A 23,146-nucleotide genomic window follows, 5' to 3' on the forward strand; every position below is an offset into this window, starting at 1 on the left:
AAAACAAACCCATAAAAAAACTGTAATATTGTGCCACATTCGCTAACAATAGCTACACTCCAAGAAACCACATTCCATCATTGGGTGTCTTCAGATTTCCACATTGACTGCAGTGACTGTAATAGACGTCCAATTCATTTGAACTCGCCCTTCTCAGTTCAAATGGCTTGGTCGTCTACCCGTGCAAAACTCGGTTAAAGTCACAGAAGAAGGAGGAGCCACACCCTTGGAGGTCTCGTCATTGGAAATTGGACTTTTATGGTTAACTTGAGCCAGCCCAACATGACCATTTTTCTTCCTACTCGAAAGATGGTAGCTCGACTGGGTCTCTCTGTGTGGCCGCCATTAGTCTTCATCAATACCCCCGGGTTTGCCATCTGCTCCCCCCGCCACGGCGAGAGTCAACGGGTGGCGCCAAGGATGGGCTGCCACACGCCCGCTGTGATGCGATGACGCCAATAAAAGGGAGCGTGACGGGGGCTTCACATGGATTGGCTCCACCAAGCATAATATGACGATGGAATGGGAGACGTGTGGGTGGCTGGGGATTCGGGAAAAGGCTGATCTTCGCAAGCTCCACTGGTGCTCACATCAGAGGTGATTTCCATCCAGTTCAGCGGGAGATAGAAAGGTTCCCGGTGAGAGCTATTTGGAAAGGGTTTGCCAGGGAAATTCCAAAGGTGTCAGAGCCAGTTCCACCGTGCAATTTCCATATTTTTCCGGTTTATCTCGTTTAAAGTGTTTCCAAAAAGGGAGCAGAGCAGTGGAGTCCAATTCATTACAGCAAGGGTGTCAGACTCGGGCTGGTTCGCGGGCCGCTTTAACGTCAACTTGATTTCAAGGGGGCCGGACCATTTTAGATATAATATTTAGATATTTTTTTTAAATAAATGGATTAAAAGAACTGGATTAAAAGCCCTCAATATTCCGTTTTTATAGATCTAAAAAAAATGTTTATTTTAGCTTTTTTAAATATATTTTTAGATTTTACAAAATGATTTTTGAACTAAAAACACCGAAAAAATGGATTAAAAAATTACAATTATTGATTTAAAAGGGGGAAAATCAGGAAATTTAATATACATCTATACTCTTCATTTTAATTTGATCCTAAAATATTTAGCCTTTTTTTAAATAAATGGATTAAAAGAACTGGATTAAAAGCCCTGAATATTCAGTTTTTTATAGATCTAAAACAATGTTTATTTTAGTTTTTTAAATATATTTTTAGATTTTACAAAATGATTTTTGAACTAAAAACACCGAAAAAATTGATTAAAAAAATTACAATTATTGATTTAAAAGGGGGAAAATCAGGAAATTTAATATAAATCTATACTCTTCATTTTAATTTGAAACTAAAACAGAAAGTCGGCACTCATGATTTACTTTCCCGGGCCACACAAAATGATGCGGCGGGCCAGATTTGGCCCCCGGGCCGCCACTTTGACACATGTGCATTACAGCATCAGTGATGATGCAACTTTTTGTAATATTTAATAAATATACACTTTTTCAAAATTGTACTTTGTAATTCTTCGCTGTTTTTCGTTAATCGCGGACATGTCTGGTCTACATTAACCGCGATATTCGAGGGATTACCGCATATTGATTCTCAAAGTGCCCAATTATTAAATCCTACCACACACTCATACACACTATTTCTTTGGCAGGATTTCTGAGGAGAGCATGGAGTTCTTTGCGCGCATGAACAGCATTCTGCAGAAACAGGAGAACATGCTGCAAGCCGGCCAGGCCGAGGTAACCTCCTGCCCGACTTTCACCTTTCCGTCTGTTCCTCAGACCCAAAATCACATGCGCTCGCGAGAAGCGAGTGGGCAGCGCCACGGCCCTTGACGTCCGCGAACAGAAGGATCGAGCGTTTGTTTTGGAAGTTTGTCAGTGAGCTGCTGTCGCTGCTTCCTTTCTGCCTCCGCTCTTATGCTGATGATTTATTACCGTCTTGACAAGGAGATTGTCGCACGCAAATGTGGCGTTAGTGTTTACCGCTAACTAAAACATGAGCAATTCGAGGCAAAATAAATGGTTACAGAGTCTGGACCATTTTTTTGGGGGACTTAACTGTAAAATAAACAAGACGGAGCACATGGAGCCTCGAGTTGCAGTGCTGTGTAATGTAATTTGGAAAATGTACAGGAAGAACATCCTCCTCTCGACAAGTCGACATGAGGTCTTCCTCTGAAGGGCCTATTGAGGATTGATTCTATCAAACTGTTTCCTTCACAGTGCCAAAGGGGAGCCTGCACCGTTCCACCGCCACAAGAGCACGTGGACCAGGCTTTTATTCAGGAGAGAGTCAGCAGGACGGAGGTTTGTTCACTATTTTTTTTATTTTTTAAGTTTTTTTTAAACTTCATTTTACAAATTAAATACAAAAATACAGCTCTAAAAAAGTGTGGGCACCTCTGATTTTCTATGTTTTCCTTATCTATAATTGCAACTAATTATTTATAAGACTACATTTTCGAATTAAATTATGGTTTAACTTTTTCACCTCTCAAATGTTACTTCATATGCTATTTTCCAATATTTTCTCTAACAATTGCTCCGTTAAATCATTCATTTTTTCATACATTGATTATGCCGCTTGATCTTGCGGGGGTGTTGGAGCCTACCCCAGGGCACAATGAGACAAACAACCATTCACGTACTCACTCATATCTATTGACGGTTTAGAGCAAGGGTGTCAGACTCGGGTTGGTTCGCGGGCCGCTTTAACGTCAACTTGATTTCACGTGGGCCGGACCATTTTAGATATAATATTTTAAAAAATAATAATAAATGGATTAAAATCCCTGAATATTCAGTTTTTTATAGATCTAAAACATTGTTTATTTTAGCTTTTTTATATATTTTTAGATTTTACAAAAAGATTTTTGAACTAAAAACACCGGAAAAAAATGATTAAAAAATGACAATTATTGATTTAAAAGGGGGGAAATCCGGAAATTTAATATACATCTATAATCTTCATTTTAATTTGATCCTAAAACAGAAAGTCAGCACTCATGATTTACTTTCCCGGGCCACACAAAATGATGCGGCGGGCCAGATTTGGCCCCCGGGCCGCCACTTTGACACCTGTGGTTTAGAGCGTTGAATTAGCTTAGCATGCATGATTTTACCTTATGGGAGGAAACCGTAGTACCCAGACAAAACCCACTCAGGCACACGGAGAACATGTAAATTATACACAGGAAGGCCACGGCCCGGAATTGAACCCTCGGGCCCGTGAAAACAATGGCTCAAAAGTAATAAATAAATCATCAGGGTGCCCTATATTTTCACACAAGCGTAGATGAGTATTTTATTGTTTGAAATGTTTTTCCTTTGTCCACATAGCTGGATTTGATCTACGAAGAACTTGTTTACACGGTCGTCAACCGAGTTGGGGTTCCTTCATCGGAACATGTGACGAGTGACGAAGAGCTGTTTGCCTACCTGCGACAGGTACCTTCATGCTAAAAATATTAGACACCCCATAATGTGTTTAAAGGGTCAATTCATCTTTGAAAGTGGTCATTTCATTGTAGAAAATAATGAATAATTCCTTTTAACAGACCTAGTTACAGTTGATTCATGCCCATTAGCCTTATTTTCTTGACAGCGAATTATTGATTAGCAGGCAAGCAACAAAATAAGCCGTGATAGGTTATCTCTTCTCCTGCCGTGGCAGCGATTGCGGGCTTGTTTGTGTCTGCAGAAACTGGTTTTTATTTGTAGTGTTTTGAGTCTGTTCCCGGGAGCTGCCAGCCAGACTGCCCTTTATACTAAAAAAACATTCTATTTTTCTTCCTTTCTTCAAAAAGGTGTTTGATATGGGCGATGAGGAACATGACATCATACTACAGAAAGTGCAAGAATCCAAGGTATATAGTTCAACAAATGTGTGTAAATGAAAATAGGTCCTATATAGTCAGTTTACAGCTATTTCTTCCTTCTCCTTAGAGAGCCACGTTTTCCTTGAGCGCATCTGTTTTGAAAGCCAAGAATCTACTGGCTAAGGACGCCAATGGTGAGAAATTTAAAAGTTGAATCTATTTCTCGGAATAATCTTCTTTCTCCATTGGGCCACTGAAAAGCTTTTTTGAAAGTCACTCAGTGAAGCGGCAAGTTGTTTGCTTCTCATTAGCTAATTGTGGATCATTTGCATGAATGCAGATGATTGTTGTGGAAAGAATGCAATAAGTTTGGGTGTTTGTTTGGTGGTTTTGGGCAAATCGTGCTTGAATTAAAGCACGTGTCAAAGTGGCGGCCCGGGGGCCAAATCTGGCCCGCCGCATCATTTTGTGTGGCCCGGGAAAGTAAATCATGAGTCCCGACTTTCTGTTTTAGGATCAAATTAAAATGAAGAGTATAGATATATATTAAATTTCCTGATTTTCCCCCTTTTTAAATCAATAATTGTAATTTTTTAATCCATTTTTTCTGTGTTTTTAGTTCAAAAATCATTTTCTAAAATCTAAAAATATATATTAAAAAAAAGCTAAAATAAACATTGTTTTAGATCTATAAAAAACTGAATATTCAGGTCTTTTAATCCAGTTCTTTTAATTCATTTATTAAAAAAAATCTAAATATTATATCTAAAATAGTCCGGCCCACATGAAATCGAGTTGACGTTAACGCGGCCCGCGAACCAACTGACGCCCCTGAATTAAAGGAAAGTGGTCCTCATATGGGAATAAAAAATAAATCCACTACAACTTGGTTTGTGTCCAGGCTATAGTGACCCTTACTGCATGCTGGGCATCTTGGAAGGCCAGAGTCCAAAAGAGCCCGAGGAGAAGAAGGAAAGGAAGTTCAGTTTCAGAAAAAGGAAGGACAAGCTGGAGAAACGTTCCAGCACCAAGGAAGCCTTGCCAGCTAGGTGCATCCAGGTGACCGAAGTCAAGCCGGAGACGCTCAACCCCGTTTGGGATGAGCACTTTGTTTTGTGAGTTGGCCATTTTTTCCCATATTTTGAGGAGATAGGAAAGATCATGATGATTGATGATGATACATGACTCAAAAGACTTAATAGGCAGTGAGCATTTTTTTCTGTGTTTGTTTGCACAGTGAAGTGGATGACGTCCACAGTGACTTGCTGCATTTGGATATTTGGTAAGATGAGTGTTTTAGGAAAGATGATTAATAATAAATAAACAGTAGAATTTTAATGAAGATCTGGCATCCACATATTTGAATATCAATCACATCATGTCACCAAATGTTGGCCTCAATAACGCAAATGATGAAGCTCATTTATGTGGTTGCCAGGTTTTTATGAAGCAGTTTTTTTTCATCACAACAAATGCCCTAAAAAGGCATAACAAGAAAGCTTACTGTCTTTTTTTTTTCTACAGGGACCACGATGATGACGTCTCGGTGGCCGAGGCCTGCAAAAAGCTCAATGAAGTCAGCGGACTTCGAGGAATGGGGAGGTATTTCCACACAGAGCGTGACAAAGAGGAGGTTTATAGTTGGAGGATGCAGATTTTGAATGCCGATAACTGTTGTTTAATTATATGTATCCACGTGGGAACTTTTCAAGCAATGGGAATTTGTTGCCAGGTATTTTAAGCAGATTGCAAAGTCAGTACGTGCCAATGGATCGTCATCATCCGGCTCGGAGGAGAATGCGGACGATTTCCTGGGATGCATCAACATTTCTTTAAATGTGAGGGGAGACTAAAATGATTATTTAGAAATGAAAGTATTTCCTGAAGCGGTCCGATTTTCCACCTCTGGCAGGAAATTCCCGTCGGCGGTTTTGACACCTGGTTCAAATTGGAGCCTCGCTCGAGCGCCTCCAAAGTGCAGGGGGAATGTCACCTAATATTGAAGCTGTTCACAAGCCAGGTGTGTGAAGCAAGTGTCTGCTGATTCGGAGGAAAGCGCTTATGCCTTCATTTTCGACACAGAGGGACACAACGCTGTCCAAGAAAGAGTCCAACGTGGCCGTACACAAGAAGCTGTTGGGTCAGATTGTTGAGTATGAGCACGCTCACGTCAAGGTGAGTTTCGACATCATTTGAATGACCTGCGTTGTCATTTTCAACAGATAATGAGAGGCTTAATATTTCTCTGTAGCTGCCATTTTGATAAGGGGTTGAAGATCCGAAGTGCAAAAATGATTGACTATCGTAAATACGTAATGGCATCGGGATAAAATCAGAGCAGTCGTATTTGATGCTTAATAGTCCGATTTGATTCTTTTTTTTCTGCCCAGGCCACCAAATTTGCCAGGACCGCCTCTGCTAAGGACTAACTTATTTTGCCAATCAAGAAAGATTAAACAAGAGCTTAACATTTCCTTTCCTTTTGGGAAGATTTGTATGTTGTTCATGGGGGCATAATTATAGATACTTAAGTTCATTAAAATTCCAAGTCAGACTTTATTCAGCTGTAAGTAGTTTTAACCTGAGCAGTAAGCGAGACCGGACGTTTTGTCGAAAGACGTTTGGTCCCCGGACGTTTGGTAGAACAGGTTCGCATGCAATTGATAGATTTTAACATTGGGTGAATAGGGATTTAATGACTATTATTTAACATTGAGTGAATAGGGTTAGGGTTAAACAAATGAAAGTCTCGTGACTCAAACCTCGGGACTCGCGAACCCGTTCTACCAAACATCCGTTCTACCAAACGTCCGGTCGACCAAACGTCCGGGGACCAAACGTTTTTCGACGAAACGTCCGAGTACCAGCAGTAAGTAGTTTTAGTCTGCAAAACGTTGATGCACCCCGTCACGGTGCATAGTGGATCGTACCTTCCCATTTGTGCGCCATTTAATATACCCCTGCCGTTTAATATATTAAATGGGGGGGTATATTAAACAGCAAAATACGGTAAGTGGAGTCCCATTTAATATGTAAAGTATAATCAAGATAGAGTAAAAAGGATCCTAACATTTCCTTACCGTGAAACATGGAACTAACCCTAAAAATGCAAGATTTACATAGTTGGTAAATTTCACAGTCCGTTGGTGGCAAACCTATTTGTATGCAAGCACTTCAAAAATCCTCTTTTCAAAGTATAATACGGTATAATTAGAAGCCTCATCTTGACACGCGTTTCTAGCGCGAGCCATACAACTGGAACGGGCAGGTCAGCCCCCCGGCGTGGACGCTGCTGGCTCACCATGCCGTGCAGACCGACCTCTCCCGTCTCCAACAGGCCATAATGTGAGTTTCCATTGTCGAGTTATTGAAATAAAAATGGTAATTAACATACTCAAACGTTGCATTTTCACATTCAAGTCGCTGGCAGTGCTACAGCGGCCATCATCGAACCCAACGGGTGTGCTACTCCCTGCTGCTCCGCCTCCTGAGGGCCATCGATGCAGAGTGGGACCCTCCCTCTGTGAGAGGGGACCTGGTAGGCGTACGTCGCGGGGCGTAAGGGCGATCATCTCTTAATGACCGCCCCCTTAGTTGGTCGCCGACATTCGTCGAGGTTTTGGCTACTCTTCCTATGTTCAGGAGAGGCAGCTGTCCGACAGCTTCAGGCTTTACACGGAGCACTGCTTGGGCCTGATGAAGAACATGCGACAGGTTTTCCCCTGCACCAGTGCCGCCGCTGTTACGCGCTACGAGCTCATGCTGAGGTAATATCCCCACGCCGCTTCGCTTCACATCATGTCTGACCTTTTCACACCAAGCGCCCGCCACCAGGCAGATCTCACGGGCAAACATGCCCATTTTCCGTTGCCCACTCGCTTTTGTCACTCAGGGGTCGCCAATTGTTTCCAACCGTTTAGGACACATGTGTCAAAGTGGTGGCCCGGGGGCCAAATCTGGCCCGCCGCATCATTTTGTGTGGCCCGGGAAAGTAAATCATGAGTGCCGACTTTCTGTTTTAGGATCGAATTAAAATGAAGAGTATAGATGTATATTAAATTTCCGGATTTTCCCCCTTTTTAAATCAATCATTGTAATTTTTAAATCAATTTTTCTGTGTTTTTAGTTCAAAAATCATTTTATAAAATCTAAAAATATATATAAAAAAGCTAAAATAAACATTGTTTTAGATCTATAAACAAAACAATATTCAGGGCTTTTAATCCAGTTCTTTTAATCCATTTATAAAATAAAAAAATCTAAATATTATATCTAAAATGGTCTGGCCCACATGAAATCGAGTTGACGTTAATGCGGCCCGTGAACCAACCCGAGTTTGACACCCCTGGTTTAGGATTAAGAATTGGTTCATTGTTAACTCATTTATTGCCATTGACTGCAACAGACATGAAATCTATTTTCACGGGCCAACGATAAATCTTAGTGTGGGACAATAACCCTAAGTTAGACAAGAAATAGTATTCCCAGTGCCCCAAAAAAATAAAATAGAAAACACCGCTCCTGGGGGGGAATGTGTGTGATTGATGGCTCTGTTTTCATCAGTGACAGCCAAAATTCATTTTTGAAATAACATTAAAGCCGGTAGAACAGGAGGAAGGTTGTCCATCTGTTTCCTTAGTTTTATGGTCAGAAATGACCAAAGTTGCTGTTAGGTCAATGTAAAAATTATTCATTTTTAGACCAACTCTGACTCTGAAATGAAAGATAAACAAAAGATGCCATCGCATACCTGTCAACCTCTGCCGATAACTGCCCTTATAAATGATTATGATTCCCCTTACAAACCCCCAAAAAACCTTACAAACACCGTACAGTCGTACGGTGTTTGTAAGGTTTTTTGGGGGTTTGTAAGGGGAATCATAATCATTTATAAGGGCAGTTATCGGCAGAGGTTGACAGGTATGCCATCGGTTTTACACGTCAACAAAAAACCTGCACTAATACACCTCTTGTAACAAGACTCAAACTAGTGGTCTTCCTTCTTCACCAGAGGGATCGGTTACATGCAAAACATGCGGGCGTTTAAGACCGTCTGCCCCTTGCGTAACCAGCTCCACTTGGACATCACAACCGCCGTGAAGGTAATGACTAATGAAACAACAAGCGAACTGACGCTGTGAAGTCCTTTTTAAATAGAGTTTGATTGTATTCACCCACGACTGCAAATATATTCGCCTTCTCACCAGAAAGGAACCTCCGAGTGGTACGAGAATTTAATCACACAATACAGGCCAGAAGACGGGGTAATGTAGAGAAGATTTCGGCTTAATGGTGTACTTAATTATCCAAAATGCTCAAAAATCACACTTTTCTAATGCAGTCGCTGGAGGAGCAGCTGAAAAAATTGGTCATGGTGGTGGACGCCGTCTGCGGAGACATGCAGAGAGCTCAGAATATCTACAACAAACTCTTCTACAGGTGACCAAGTTGGAAATGTTGGCTAAATTGGTAGAGATTAATATTCACCTTTTGGCTTTTATTTGTTTTTGCAGTGCCGTCAAAGTGGATTTCTTCAGTGTGACCTACAGACAGTTGGAAAAAATGGTACTTATATCATACGAAAGTACTTCAAGGGCACCTTTTGCCTCTTTTAGTCTTCTTTATGGGGACAGTTTTTGGTAATTAGCGGACTTCTTCCATCAAAATCTAGCAACATTCGTATCAGGTTTTTAAAAATGATTGACACGGTTGATCAGTGTTACTCTCAGGCAACTCTAGACCAGGGGTGTCAGACTCGGGTTCGTCAACTCGATTTCATGTGGGCCGAACCATTTTAGATATAATATTTAGATTTTTTTAATAAATGGATTAAAAGAACTGGGTTAAAAGCCCTGAATATTCAGTTTTTTATAGATCTAAAACAATGTTTATTTTAGCTTTTTTTTATATTTTTAGATTTTACAAATTGATTTTTGAACTAAAAACACAGAAAAAAATGGATTAAAAAATTACAATTATTGATTTAAAAGGGGGAAAATCAGTACATCTATACTCTTCATTTTAATTTGATCCTAAAACAGAAAGTCGGCACTCATGATTGACTTTCCCGGGCCACACAAAATGATGCGGCGGGCCAGATTTGGCCCCCGGGCCGCCGCTTTGACACATGTGCTCTAGATGGACAAATGTTTGCCTAAAAACAATTACGATATCATTTTTACATCTTATTTCAGGTGGCCGATGATGTCAACTTGGCCATGGAAAGACTCTGCGGCACCCTGGAGCAGGAAAGTTCCAGACTGACGCAGACAATGGGCGAGACGGTCTTTGAGCTTTTCGTGTCTCTGAAGAGCCTCAAAGGCTTCCGGGAGTTCCTCCCTCTCAAGTCTGTCGTTGCGTCGACTCCCTCGCTCTCATTTTCACAGCGTCTCCATACTTTTGTTCGTACTTGCCGTGAGTCACTCTCTCATTGTTTGCCGTGTTTTCTTCTTCCGCCTCCCTTGTAGAGATGCAAAAATGTTGGCCTTAACCGTATTCCACAACTGGTTCAAGTCGTCCATTCACAAGTTCTTGCAAATTGTTCACGAAAGGTCATGTGACAGGATCTGCAAATCGGTGGAAACTGACAAGGTGAGAGAGTTTAGCGCTCCATCCTCAAGTGCAGTAACCATGGCGATGCATCTCTGCTTCCTCTCCTCCACCGGGGCCGCATTTTGTGATTGCTTTTCGGTGACCAAGCAACGGACATGTTTTTATTTTCGGTGGGCTGCCAGTAACAAATTTTGGATCTATCCTTCTGCAAATATCAAGGAGTATTGCTTGGTATAAAAGCAATAACTCTTGTGTTTGTGATGGGATGTTTCGGGCAACTGAGCTCAACATGAAAATACATAAAATCACCACTTCCATGCTACCCTATTAAAATATATAGATGGGTGTAATGTGATAAAATAGAATGCCAATTTTAAATGTGGGAAATAATGGGATTTTTTTAAACGTATATTTTAGCTCCTGTAAATTTTAATATAAAAATGGATTCATTCGTTCATATATTGATGGTTGTAATGTGATAAAATAGAATGCCAATTTTAAATGTGGGAAAAATTGGATTTATTTTTTTACGTATATTTTAGCTCCTGCAAATTTTAATATAAAAATGAATTCATTCATGAGAATTTATTTTAAAAATATTTTTAGAATGTGTATAAAACTTAATGTAATTTTTTGACTGTAACTCATTATACATTCAAACCCCAATTCTAATCTTCTGGCTGAAATATGAATATTTTCTTTGGTGGGTGCAGTTTATAGTCCAAAAATGATCGTAATATGCCAGTTAAGGGTAAGAAGTGTTAGTGACATTTATTATTACCATTGCTAGTTATGTTATTTCAATTTACTTTTTTAAAGTAAAATTACATTTTGAAAAAAAGTGCGCTGCAAAATGTGTTTTTTAATTTTTATCAGATGGAAACAGTGCAGCAAGGCCAACACAGCTCATCGGCCATGGAAGTGACATCCTGCTTCCGAGAAGTCCGTGATATCTGGCTCCAGCTGGCCTGGCCGGATTCTGCGGGAGCCTTCATCTTTGTCACCCGCTTGACCGACGTGAGTTGAAAAGTCTGCACGTTAAAATGTCAAATGGTGATTGAGAAGGGGTTTGGGATAGGCAAATTATGGCTAAAAAAATGTTTTTGTGTTTGTTGTTTTAACCGACTCTTTCTGCATTCATTTCTCACCTAAGCTTCATGATTCTGCTACCATCTGACAAACCTCGTTCTTTCTCCTTTCAGAACTTTTGCAGTGAGGCCGTGTTTTATTCCGAGATGCTCACGCGCAAGATTGAGAGGAGCCAGCTGGGCCGGGACCCCAAGAGCTTCATAGTTCAGGTAACGCCCGTAGCGCCGGCCCTTGGCATGTGCGGAAAATGGCAGCGAGGGCCCCATGCGCGGCGTCCCAGCGGGAGGACATCAGCGTGACATTGTGAAAAGCCGAAGAATATAATCAAGTCAAGCAGTCATTTCACAGCGAAACCCTGCCCTCTCTGTAGCCCTGCTTCTTTTCCTTGGGCCTTCTCTCCACCTCTACCCTCTTTCTCTGTCTCCCCCTGCACTCGTCTTCCTCGCTTACCCGCTTAGCTGTGCGTGGCCCTCAACGACGTGGAGCACGTCCGCGTCTTTCTGGGTCACCTACCCCGGGACCTGGACTGGTCGGGCGTGGAGCGAGCCATGGAGGAGTCCTGCGGCGCCGAGGGCAAAGAGCAGGTGTTCAAGGCCCTCAACGGGCAACTCTTCAACATGGACCAGGACCTGCATAGGGAAGCCATGCGCCTCATGGCGCTGCTCACAGACAAGGTGCGGCCACGACAATCAATATGATATATAATGCAATAGACCCTCTACTTACAAACATCTCTACTTACAAACGTCTCTACGTACAAACATCTCTACTTACAAACGTCTGTACTTACAAATGTCTCTACTTACAAACGACTATGTACAAACATCTCTACTTACCTACGTCTACTTACAAATGTCTACTTACAAACGTCTACTTACAAACGTCTCTACTTACAAATGTCTCTACTTACAAAAATCTCCACTTACAAACGTCTCCACCTACAAACGTCTCCACTTACAAACATCTCTACTTACAAACGTCTCTACTTACAAACGTCTCTACTTACAAACATCTCTACATACGAAATATTCAGGTTCCGAAATTCAATGCCCCAATGGGAAAATTTTGTCCCTGGATACAAAAAAAATCAGGTTACGAAACGCAAAATCTAAAAATACTTTTCTCCCACTTATAATACATTTTATACAAACTTGGTTTACATTTGTCATTTTTAAAGGGTTTAGGGCAGGGGTGGGCAATTAATTCCACAAAGGGCTGCAGTGGGTGCAGATTTTTGTTCCAACTCATAAGAGGAAACCTTTCTTCCAATGTGGTATGTTAGATATAAAATCAGTGGACTGCTGTCAGGTGCCTCTTGTTTCAGCAGAAATCTAATTGGTTAAAGCATCTGTGTTGGATTGGTTGGAACAAAAACCTGCTCCCACAGCGGCCCTCGAGGACCGGATTGCCCAGGTCTGGTTTAGGGGGTACCATTGGGAACCTTAGAACGGATTAGGGCTTTTACATATTAAATGGGACTCCACTTACCGTATTTTGCTGTTTAATATACCCCCCCCCCCCCCCATTTAATATATTAAACGGCAGGGGTATATTAAATGGCGCACAAACGGGAAAGTACGATCCACTACGCACTCTTTATGCCGTGACGGGGTGCATAACCGTTTTGCAGACTAAAACTACTTACTGCTCAGATTAAAACTACTTACTGCTGAATAAAGTCTGACTTGGAATTTTAATTAATTTAAGTATCTATAATTATGCCCCCATGAACACCATACAAATCTTGCCCAAAAAGCTGACTTGCCATTTAACATACCGTGGTATATTAAACAGCAAAATACGGTACTTCTGTAATAAATGAATTTTGTAAGTAGAAGTATCATTGTATATCAAAAATCTGTGCGTGTCAGTGGTATTCTGCTCCTGGATACCCAGTGTTGTTTTCTGGGCAGATGGTGCCGGAGCTGCGGCGTTACATCCAGCACATCAGCTTGTCTCCTGACTCCATCAACAACGACGATGTAAGCCCTCTAATCAATTTGTCACCATTTTCTGCAGAATGTGTCTCGCTCAGGTGTGTAAGAGTGTGTGTATTTGTGTTGCCGTGACCAGGCCGTGGCCCCCCTCATGAAATACCTGCAAGAGACAATGGTCATACTCACGGAAACATTAGTGAAGGAAAACCTCACACGGTAATTACTGCCTCTCACCTCGCCTTCGCTGCAAATGTTTGTACTATAATAGGAACAATGCATAATTAGCACAACCATTATGATTTATAATTATACCTTCTGCCTAATTGCTTTCCCCCAGGGCATGTGTGTTCTTGCAATGATTTGCAAAGAGAGTACAGAAGCATAAAACCACATGAATATAAACACGAAATTGAAATTATACATTTAAAATGGACGGGATTACCGCATTTTATGGACTATAAAACGCTGCTTTTTATTCTCCAATTGCATGGAAATTCTAATTTTTAGATGAATAAGATGCCACAGAAGAATGATTTTTGAAGATTATGTGTTTCACACTTTAGGGTTCTGCTGAGTTTGTGGGAGCTGCTTCTGCGTATGATCCTGGAATCGGTCACAGAGAACCGAGGCGTCCAGGTGGAGTTCTACAACCGATTCCAGTACACTGTAGAGGTTTGTTCGACCCATTTTTTTACAAGAGGATTTTTACCGCAAGGCTCAGTGTCATCGTTAAGAGACCAAATGTGTGTGCTTTTGTAGACCTTATTGCAATTCCTTCAAGAAAATGGTTTATCTCAAGAAGATATGAAGACTGGAGACTACAAGGTCAACTAAGAAATGCTTTTTGTGTGTACGATCAGAATGAAGGATGTCATTTAAAAATATAAATTACATACAAAAGGGGTCCTATTTCCTTTTTTGTGTATTTTTTTGTAATTTGTTCTTTTTAAATAAAACAAAATGGACATCCTGCATCATTAAAATGAATGTAAATGACCCAAAACAGAATGAAAACATTCTGCATCTCTGTCCTTTCTCGTAAACATGTCCGCCAAGGCTTTGGAGGAGGAACTAAAGCTGAACAAATGTTCTTCCTTCGAACTTATCGAACAGTACTACCTGGAAAAGATCTCCCTGCAGGTGAGTTCCGCTTGGGTGGGCATCGATCTGGATGTCAGACCTTTGTTTTCATTGCGCGCTTTTGCAGATTTGATGTTATTTTCTACAAACTTCCCCAGTGCTTTATTCCTATTCATAACATGTCAATTAAAATGGGACCGTCTACAATCATGCGCTTGCTTCTTCTGCATTGCATCTCATTAGGTAGAGCATGTATCACCTCACCCGCCTATTGTGGAAGCTGCGAGATATCCCGATGAGACTCTTGAGCTGTTGCCTTTGTGTGTCTGCTGCAGAAAACCCTCAAACACACACGCTTCGGTCGCATTAGCGTCAAGTGCTACTACGACGCGCCGGAGCAGAGGTTGACTGTGGAAATCCTGCACGCTGCTGACATCATGGCGCTGGATGCCAATGGTAAACGTGGCGTGGGAATAAACATCCCAATCAAACTAAAATGTTCATTAAGTTGGACTGCAAATTTTCCAAATTGCATAAAAGTATGCGGTCATCCAGTGGATGGTATTGTATTTAAATTCCAAGTAGAGGGATGCTATTAGCAAAACATGAGAAAATGCTCTACACGCGCATGAAGTACCGTATTTTCACGACTATAAGACGCACTTAAAAAGTCTTAAATGTTCTCCAAAATAGACAGGGTGCCTTATAATCCAGTGTGCTTTATATGTGTCATTCATTGAGGGTGCGCCTTATAATGCGGTGCGCCTTATAGTCGTGAAAATATGGTACATTTTATTTTTGCAGGTTTAAAAATGAATTTCCATAATTGTAACCTGTAGCCACCTTAAAAAAACATTAAAGTAAGGTTTTCTGTCATTTCCATTTGTCATTTCCACTCCTCTCAGGTCTGAGCGACCCATTCGTCATTGTGGAACTGTGTCCCCACCACCTCTTCCCACTGGCCAAGAGCCAGCGAACCCAGGTGAAGCTGAAGACGTTACACCCCGTGTTTGACGAGCTCTTCTACTTGTGAGTTCTCATTCCAGCCCGTGTCATTTAAAGGTCACGTCGTGGAGGCTTATGTGCTTTAAAAATTGTTATTGCTTCACCACTCCATTTCTTCTTGGTAAATGTCACTTCCTCACTAGCCTTTATCTCCACCTGTTATTGGCAATGTTACACCAGTCGGAAGATTATATATGATTGGGAAAACAACAATTAGCAGTAATTAAGGGCAGGGTGGAAAAGGTAAAGAAAGTCAATTAATGGTAATTAACTCATTGGCCAATAAGTCGGGAAAAAGGTCTTGACTGGGGACATATGTTTTAAATGGGAATCACCATAGTTTGACATTGCTAGGTTTAAAAACGGATATTATTGTTATAGTGGCGTAACATTGCTCCTTCCTGAGTAGAAAAGTGAGAGAGCCTGTCATCTAAAATACATATTTTGAACTCAAATCAATCAATCAAAAGCCTTTATTGTCATCATACACGAATAACGAAATTGGTGGTGCTACTCCAAGTGTTTTCCCAGTAAAAAAAACATAAATAGTAGTATAAAAGTATAAAAAGTCACATCCCGGCTAGGTGAAGTCTAAAATATTGCACATAATTCTAAAATATTGCACATATTCTGAAATATTGCACAGATTCTAAAATATTGCACAGATTTCTAAGATATTGCACATTGTTATTGCACACCCGGAAGTTATTGCACAGAAGGGATTGTGTGTCGTGCTAGCTCAAGGATGGACATTTAGCAATCCAAGCTTACATGGACAGACGGTAAACTGTATTTTATTGGGCACAGCCACGTGAGTCCCGAACAGTACAGGCACAGATTCGCCTGCTTGGCGTTCACCGTGATGGACTACGACTGGCTGTCGACCAACGACTTTGCCGGAGAAGCCGTGGCCCCGCTCAGTGACTTCTGCTGGCCGGGCAGGCCCAACGCCACGCCGGCCGGCAAGAGCGTGCAGCCCTTCATCCTCCATCTGTCTCGTAGCAAACCCAGCGGTAAGACAATTCGCAATGCTTTCAACCCTTTCATTTCTGTTTTTTGGTGGATATGAGCACATTGGATTTGCTGTTCCTCGAAAAGTTCTTGGCTCCCCAAATACCAGAATCAGTGCTAACATTACCTCATTGGCTCCCAGTAAAACGTGCATTGAATCCCATCTTCCCAGTTCAAATGAATTGGGCGTCTACTGCTCTCAGTGACAGTCAATGAGTAAAATATGTTCGTGTAATAGACCAATATGAAAAAAAAAAGTATTATTATTAAAAAGTCATATTCAAAATATTTAAAGGTGAAGGTGCAGTTTGCATATTTACACCACTGATGAATTTGAGGTAAAATTGTAATTTGTTTAGAGATTAAGTTATTAGGTTTATACTGTGTATATTTTATGTTCTTCAAAGTTGCTCCCAGTTTTGAAACATTTTCAGTAGTTTACGTTGAGTATAACTCACTGTGGAGTATTACAAAAAAGTTGCCAACATTTTGTATGTGATGGGTTTTCTTTTTACATTCCACAAGAGCACACATGCATCATTTTGTGCAGCCCAAGAAAGTAAATGACGAGAGCTGACTTTCGGTTTTATGATCAAATTCAAATGAAGACTGGAGATGTAGTTCTGTATTTCCTGTGTTTCTTCTTTTAAAATCAATAATTGCAGATCTGTACTAATTTGAATGTCCAAAAATGATCTATCAATCAGCACGAACGGAAAATCTTTCAATTCATTCATCGATTAATTTTGGCAGCCTAGTTGGAAGACATAAATGAAATTTAAATGAAATCGAAACTACGACGTGGCCCGCCACAAAAAAATGAGTTCAACACCACTACACTTAAGGGAGACCAAGTACCACTATTGGTACCCTGACTTTCAGATGCAACTTATCGAGGGTTGTTTGCTTTTGTATTTCCTTCAAAATATTCCAAAAATGATGCACACAAATGTCTTCACAATAGGATAACGCACGACCACTTGCTAACGAGAAGTAGTATATACTATCGTATTAGCGATCGCTCCGCCATTCGCACTGACTAACAGGGGAGAAAAAAACACTGAAAAAATGCAATGCTCCGCCCAGTGCTCCTACATCAAAATTTGTCTCGTATCTCAAGATAAATATTTGCCCAAAATTGTACTCGTATCTCAAATTGCTCATATGTCGGGGCACTTGTATGTGGAGGTACCACTGTCCATACAAATCCAACTTTTGCCATTTTCGATTCGTCTTTCATGTCAAAGTTTCCTCAGAATCTTCTTCTAACTTGTTCAAGTCTTCCTTTGGAGTCAATAATCTTCCTGTCAAATGGCCTGATGATTCTGATACGTTTTCTTTTTTTTGAATAATTTGATTGATTTCCTCTTGTGCAGAGAAGCCTATCATGCGGATGCTGGACGCTCGATCGGGCGACAGGGAGGCTCAGGAGTTTGTCCGCAGGCTGAAGGAGATTGAGAAGTCCATGGAGGAGGAGTAAAACACAAAAATGGAAAGGAAAAAAAAAACGCGCCATGGGCCAACGCGTATCGATGTTCCCCGATCACCTGTCGCCACCTGTGCTCTTGTACCGGTACAATGTTTACACTTTTTGGGGTTGTAGTTGTTATATATTTATCTGTTTTTTACAATATTGCAACATGTTGTCTCGTATTTACAGAATTCCAAAATTTGCGAAGGAGTTTCTGTTCAAAAAAAATTCTACACGTGACTACTTTTTGTAACGTTCTTTGTCGTATATTTGATATGATAGGATTCGAAAATATTTTGTGGAAGTAGCACTCAGTCAAAGTCGGAATCTTTACCTCACGTGTGCGCCTGCGTGTGTGTGTGTGTGGGTGTAAGATAATTTAAGATAAGATGTATTGTTTTTGGTACTCGGACGATTCGCCGATAGATGTTTGGCCGACGGACAGTTCGCCGAACGGACGCTTCGCCGAAACGGGATTCGCGCGCTCGCCCCGTCCCCGGATCGTGTGTGTACATGTTTTTCAACCTCGGCCCGCAGGCCATATACGTTACAGAAAACATTCATTTAGGAATAACGAGGGCATGTACTGCCCCCCGGTGGACATATTTCTAAATACAAGTACGTACTACAATGTGCTGCCGATTTTTTTATATTTTTTATTTTCTCCTTGCGTTTAAAGTAGTAGCCATATGGAGATCACGCAGAACAGTACGTGACAGAAGAAATAGAGAAAATAAAGTAGTAGTAACAGTAAGTACTACTGTAACGAAATTGTAAATCCAGAAATCCTACTCCAGAAAACTTACACCAGCATAGAAAACGTTTAGATTAATCTTTGAATTAAGGTTCTCAGCAACTCATTTTGAATATATATTTCCTAAAATAATGGGAAATTATTTAAAATTAAACTAGAAGTAAGTGTGTTCCATGGCATTTTCAGGTATTTTTCTCTAAGCCCTCTAGTCTGTCCAAGGCACTTAGAATTTCACATAAGTCTTCTAGTGTTGTTTTTTTCTCAGTGTCAGACATCAATCCCCAGCTTTGATAAATTACATTGCGTGTCCAAATGGCTACTACTTTAAACGCAAGGATAAAATAAAAAAATTGGCAGCACATTGTAGTACGTACTTGTATTTAGAAATATGCCCAGCGGTACATGCCCTTGTTATTCCTAAATGAATGTTATCTGCAACGGGCCGTATATGGCCCACGGGCCGAGGTTGAAAAACATGTACACACGATCTGGGGGCGGGGCGAGCGCGCGAATCCCGTTTTGGCGAAACGTCCGTTCGGCGAACTGTCTGTCGGCCAAACGTCCGTCGGCCAAACGTCTTTCGGCGAATCGTCCGGTCACGATTGTTTTTGAGTGGGGGTAAGCGTTGCACGCAACAGCTCAGGGGTCTAAAAAATGTGTGCGGGGGGAGGGGGCTCCTCGAAAAGTGGTGGTTATTGTATTCATCTAAATGGATGGTGTTAAGTAATCAATATATATAAACATTGTGGATCTCAACAGCCAATTATTGACAAGCCTGTTACCATGACAACTGAGTAGGATTTTGTCCAAAAAGTAATTCGCATTAATTTAGTTATTTCAAGATTAATGAATGTTTTAAATTGTATTATTCGTTAGTTAATAACCTGAATTAAAACAACTTTTAAGTGTTTTTGTACGAAAAAAATGTGTTATTATAACTATATCGAATAAGTGTCAATTAGCAGGGAAGAGTTAGCTTATGTAGCATTTAGGCTAAAAGATTGTTGCGAAGGGTGCGTTAATGTTACTATTATTGTTTACATATGTGAATAAGAAGTTAAACTTATGAAAACAAGAATGATTTCATAGCTAAACAGTATAATATGGTCTTTTGCATTAGCCACTATCATTTTAGCACATGGCTAACCAGTTAGAAATCTGAAAATTTGTGCCATTTCCAAATTTTGCAGTCTAAAGTTAAGAGTAAATGTCCAAAAAGATTTGTGAAGTTGAGAAAGTTCTCGTGAGCATTGAGTTTAAATTTTGCAATAACGAGGACACTTCTCTCACATGCACGCTCAAAATTGAAATATAATTGTTATTGGCAGCGAAAAAGTTTGCGGTGTTGTCATCTCTTACAGTAGTTTTTCGTATTGAGTGACGTCGAAAAAAAGTTTCAATCCGTCTTTAATTGAACGCGACGCAAAGCGAAGACGCCAACGCGCATCTTGTTCTCATTGTAGTGAATTGTTGCTCTTGAATGTGTAAAAGCTTGTTTTGCTGTTGCTTCAATTAATTATCTATACATTGGAGATCTGTCAGTGGCCTTGAAATAAACAGTGTTTGAATCGAAAGCTTTTTTTGATAGTCGATGGATCATTTATAGGCATTGAGATGTGTCCAAATCCTCTTAATAGATCAATGAGCCTCCTCATAGGAAATATTAACTTGTTTTTAATTGATTTCCATTTTACTTAAAAATAAAAATGACACTAAAACATTTTATTTCATTTTTTAAAATATTTTCTTTTTGAATTAAAAAGGGAGAAACTAAATATTTCATACTCTTATGAGTAAGCATTTTTATTTTTATTTCTTTTTCAACATTTGAAATTTGCAATTAGATTTTAATTAATTAAATAAAAACTAGTAATCAGTTTTTTAGATTAAAAAAAGTTTTTTTTTAATGTTTTAATAATTTGTTTCTTGGTTTACAAAATGCACAATAAAATTGAAAAACCAGAAGTATTTATATATTTGGGATTAAAAATTCATTTAAAAAAGGTAAGTACTACATATTCTTTGCACATCTATAATCTTCATTTGAATTCTTCATAAATCATGAAGTATGTCTTTATATGTTTGTGTTACTCATAGTGGATTTATCCTGTTTTTGCTTTACCATCATTTTTTAGGTCCCACTGATTTTCCCAGAAAACCATCCACCGCTTTCTCATCTTCATCTGTACTACTACCCTTGTGGATTTCCATTTTTCACAACCAGATGGCGTCAAAAATGCACTTTTATCTCACCACGACAATCAATTTCCAATGAGGTCTAAGTCTCCTATTCACAGCATTTTGAACCAAAATACCATAATAAGTACCTCTGCTGACTGTTTATTTTTTTCATGTTAGATTAACTTTAAACCACTTTAAAATACTCTCTGGTTATGACCACGTACAACAATCCAAAGTTGAAATATATGATATTTCGGACTATAAGTCGCACAAGCCATTATATGCAGAATAACTGTTATGTACGCCTTGGAACTCAAGAGCAGGAAGCAGATAACCAAAATGGAGTGCTGGTGCACAAACTTAAGGTTTCATGAAAAAATAACAACAGAAAAAAACTTAACAAACTTAAGCCTGGGAAAAAAATTAACACCAGACAAAAAAGCGACATAACAGACAAACAGAAAATACCCACACACGGGTTTCAATACACAGACAGAAGTTGATGACAACGAACACCTGGGTAACACAAGGGAAGGACAACCAGAAAAGTCACAGCAGGTGAAACTCATACAATCACGTGGACAGGACACACAAAGAAACACACCAAACTTCTAACAAAACATGACAATAACAAGGAGAAAAAATACAGAAATCGCACTAACATCATTTTTAAAGGTAAGTAATCTTTTTTTTAAAGTGTATAAACAATATTTTTAATATACAAGTACTTACCAGATCGTAGAACTTAAATGTGTTACACTTTTTAATACTTTCCCAAAGTATCAAATCAGGATGTTATCAGGAAATCCTCAAAATCAGTGGTGCAACATTTTTCCAAATTTTCCGAGGGTGCTAGAACTAGATAGTTAGATCTCAGGGGGGCTAAATTTAGCAACTCTTAAACAAACAAACAAAACAATACGGTTCACAAAAATCCCGCTTTGAGAGGAAGACCTCCGTTATTTTGAATTACCCCACATAGTTGCATTATGGATGTTTATAGATATCAGAGTTCATGTATACGTAATGATATCTCTTCTTCCTACGTGAAGATAATCATCCTACTTTTATGACAAAGCCTATGACCAAATCTCTTGACCTCAAAATGTGAGATTACACAAAAAGTAAAACCCACTTGCCGCTCCACGGTTACCCGAGAATTAGTGTCGCAATGGGCTCTAATCCTATCATCTTTCTGCGTGATTAATCTGGCAACCAGTGGCTGGTAATCAGCACCACCCTTGATTAAAGGCCAATAAAAATTTGAGAAAACAAAAGCCTCCATGTGTAAAAGGCCAAAAAAAATTCGTGGATTTAGCGCTTATCTGAAGGGCGTTTTTCATTTTTTCCGGGCTTTTCTTGGACAAGCCGATTTCTCCAACTGAGCTTCGGTCATGGGAGATGATTTTTACTCCAAAAATGGATATGTTGACATTTTCAACATGACTGTAAATTAACTTACAAATTTAATTCACTCTTTGACCAAACCTAAAACTTACATGGCAATTAAAATCAATTAAAATGCCCGTCATCACAAAAGAATAAGATAACAATAGTGTTTTTTTTTTTTACTGTTGCATCGATGTCTTGGCGGAACAAAATATTATGGCTTCCAGTAACACCCCCAAGTTGTTTTTTTCAGGGAATTTAAATGCATTTCCCTTTAATGTTGCTTTCAATGTTTCTTTCTAGAGAGCAAGGCGGAAAGATTTTTGTGGTGAGGAAAGCTGGAGCCTGCACAGCTGATAAGAGGACGCCAGAACAATAGAAAGCAGGAGGATTTTTTTTGGCAAGAGGGCAAAGGGGGGCCCCACAAAAGGGTGCCGAATAGCTCACACAGTGAAGCCCGAGTGGGAGGTACACCTCGGCATTGCATGCTGACTCCACCGCTCTGAATAGGGAACAACACTTCTTTTGTTTGGGTATCAACCAAACATCCCAACCTGTGTTCAAAAGTGAAGCCTTGAATGGAGATCATGCGCATGGCAGGTGCCCATGTCAGACACGGAGAGGTCACATTCGGTAAATGTAAACAAAGATAAATGAGATATTCTTGGCTATTCCGTTTCAGGTGGATGTAACCGCATACCTGTCAACCTCTGCCGATAACTGCCCTTATAAATGATTATGATTCCCCTTACAAATCCCCCAAAAAACCTTACAAACACCGTACGAGTCGTACGGTAAAATAAACAGGAAGTGACCTGTAAATACTCCCTACCCC

The 23,146-nt window shown here is 40.0% G+C and overlaps 1 protein-coding gene across 2 annotated transcripts in view; it reads left to right on the forward strand.

Annotated features, from left to right (window-relative positions):
• The window catches only part of baiap3 (BAI1 associated protein 3), a 33,436-nt gene extending 10,492 nt beyond the window's left edge, over nucleotides 1-22,944 (forward strand). Inside the window, exons 3-36 of one of the 2 annotated variants that reach the window (XR_013304979.1) lie at nucleotides 1,674-1,761; nucleotides 2,248-2,331; nucleotides 3,364-3,471; nucleotides 3,831-3,890; nucleotides 3,970-4,036; nucleotides 4,744-4,957; nucleotides 5,080-5,124; nucleotides 5,367-5,444; nucleotides 5,575-5,680; nucleotides 5,755-5,862; nucleotides 5,925-6,017; nucleotides 7,084-7,187; nucleotides 7,263-7,380; nucleotides 7,485-7,609; nucleotides 8,854-8,944; nucleotides 9,050-9,106; nucleotides 9,184-9,281; nucleotides 9,356-9,407; nucleotides 10,037-10,188; nucleotides 10,310-10,433; nucleotides 11,271-11,411; nucleotides 11,597-11,692; nucleotides 11,942-12,157; nucleotides 13,397-13,465; nucleotides 13,557-13,636; nucleotides 13,984-14,092; nucleotides 14,180-14,245; nucleotides 14,477-14,560; nucleotides 14,836-14,956; nucleotides 15,406-15,529; nucleotides 16,313-16,518; nucleotides 17,893-18,089; nucleotides 20,877-21,017; nucleotides 22,615-22,944. Coding sequence is in view for 1 of the 2 variants with exons in the window: in XM_077619680.1 (XP_077475806.1) it covers nucleotides 1,674-1,761; nucleotides 2,248-2,331; nucleotides 3,364-3,471; nucleotides 3,831-3,890; nucleotides 3,970-4,036; nucleotides 4,744-4,957; nucleotides 5,080-5,124; nucleotides 5,367-5,444; nucleotides 5,575-5,680; nucleotides 5,755-5,862; nucleotides 5,925-6,017; nucleotides 7,084-7,187; nucleotides 7,263-7,380; nucleotides 7,485-7,609; nucleotides 8,854-8,944; nucleotides 9,050-9,106; nucleotides 9,184-9,281; nucleotides 9,356-9,407; nucleotides 10,037-10,188; nucleotides 10,310-10,433; nucleotides 11,271-11,411; nucleotides 11,597-11,692; nucleotides 11,942-12,157; nucleotides 13,397-13,465; nucleotides 13,557-13,636; nucleotides 13,984-14,092; nucleotides 14,180-14,245; nucleotides 14,477-14,560; nucleotides 14,836-14,956; nucleotides 15,406-15,529; nucleotides 16,313-16,518; nucleotides 17,893-17,996 (3,388 nt within the window). In the remaining variant the exon portion in view is untranslated. Of the gene's footprint in view, nucleotides 1-1,673; nucleotides 1,762-2,247; nucleotides 2,332-3,363; nucleotides 3,472-3,830; nucleotides 3,891-3,969; nucleotides 4,037-4,743; nucleotides 4,958-5,079; nucleotides 5,125-5,366; nucleotides 5,445-5,574; nucleotides 5,681-5,754; nucleotides 5,863-5,924; nucleotides 6,018-7,083; nucleotides 7,188-7,262; nucleotides 7,381-7,484; nucleotides 7,610-8,853; nucleotides 8,945-9,049; nucleotides 9,107-9,183; nucleotides 9,282-9,355; nucleotides 9,408-10,036; nucleotides 10,189-10,309; nucleotides 10,434-11,270; nucleotides 11,412-11,596; nucleotides 11,693-11,941; nucleotides 12,158-13,396; nucleotides 13,466-13,556; nucleotides 13,637-13,983; nucleotides 14,093-14,179; nucleotides 14,246-14,476; nucleotides 14,561-14,835; nucleotides 14,957-15,405; nucleotides 15,530-16,312; nucleotides 16,519-17,892; nucleotides 18,457-20,876; nucleotides 21,018-22,614 lie in introns of those variants that run through there. The other variant, XM_077619680.1, reaches the window with a different exon arrangement.
• The last annotated feature ends 202 nt before the right edge of the window (nucleotides 22,945-23,146 follow it).

The sequence above is a fragment of the Stigmatopora argus genome, chromosome 14 (assembly GCF_051989625.1).
Source record: "Stigmatopora argus isolate UIUO_Sarg chromosome 14, RoL_Sarg_1.0, whole genome shotgun sequence".
NCBI classification, from domain to species: domain Eukaryota; kingdom Metazoa; phylum Chordata; class Actinopteri; order Syngnathiformes; family Syngnathidae; genus Stigmatopora; species Stigmatopora argus.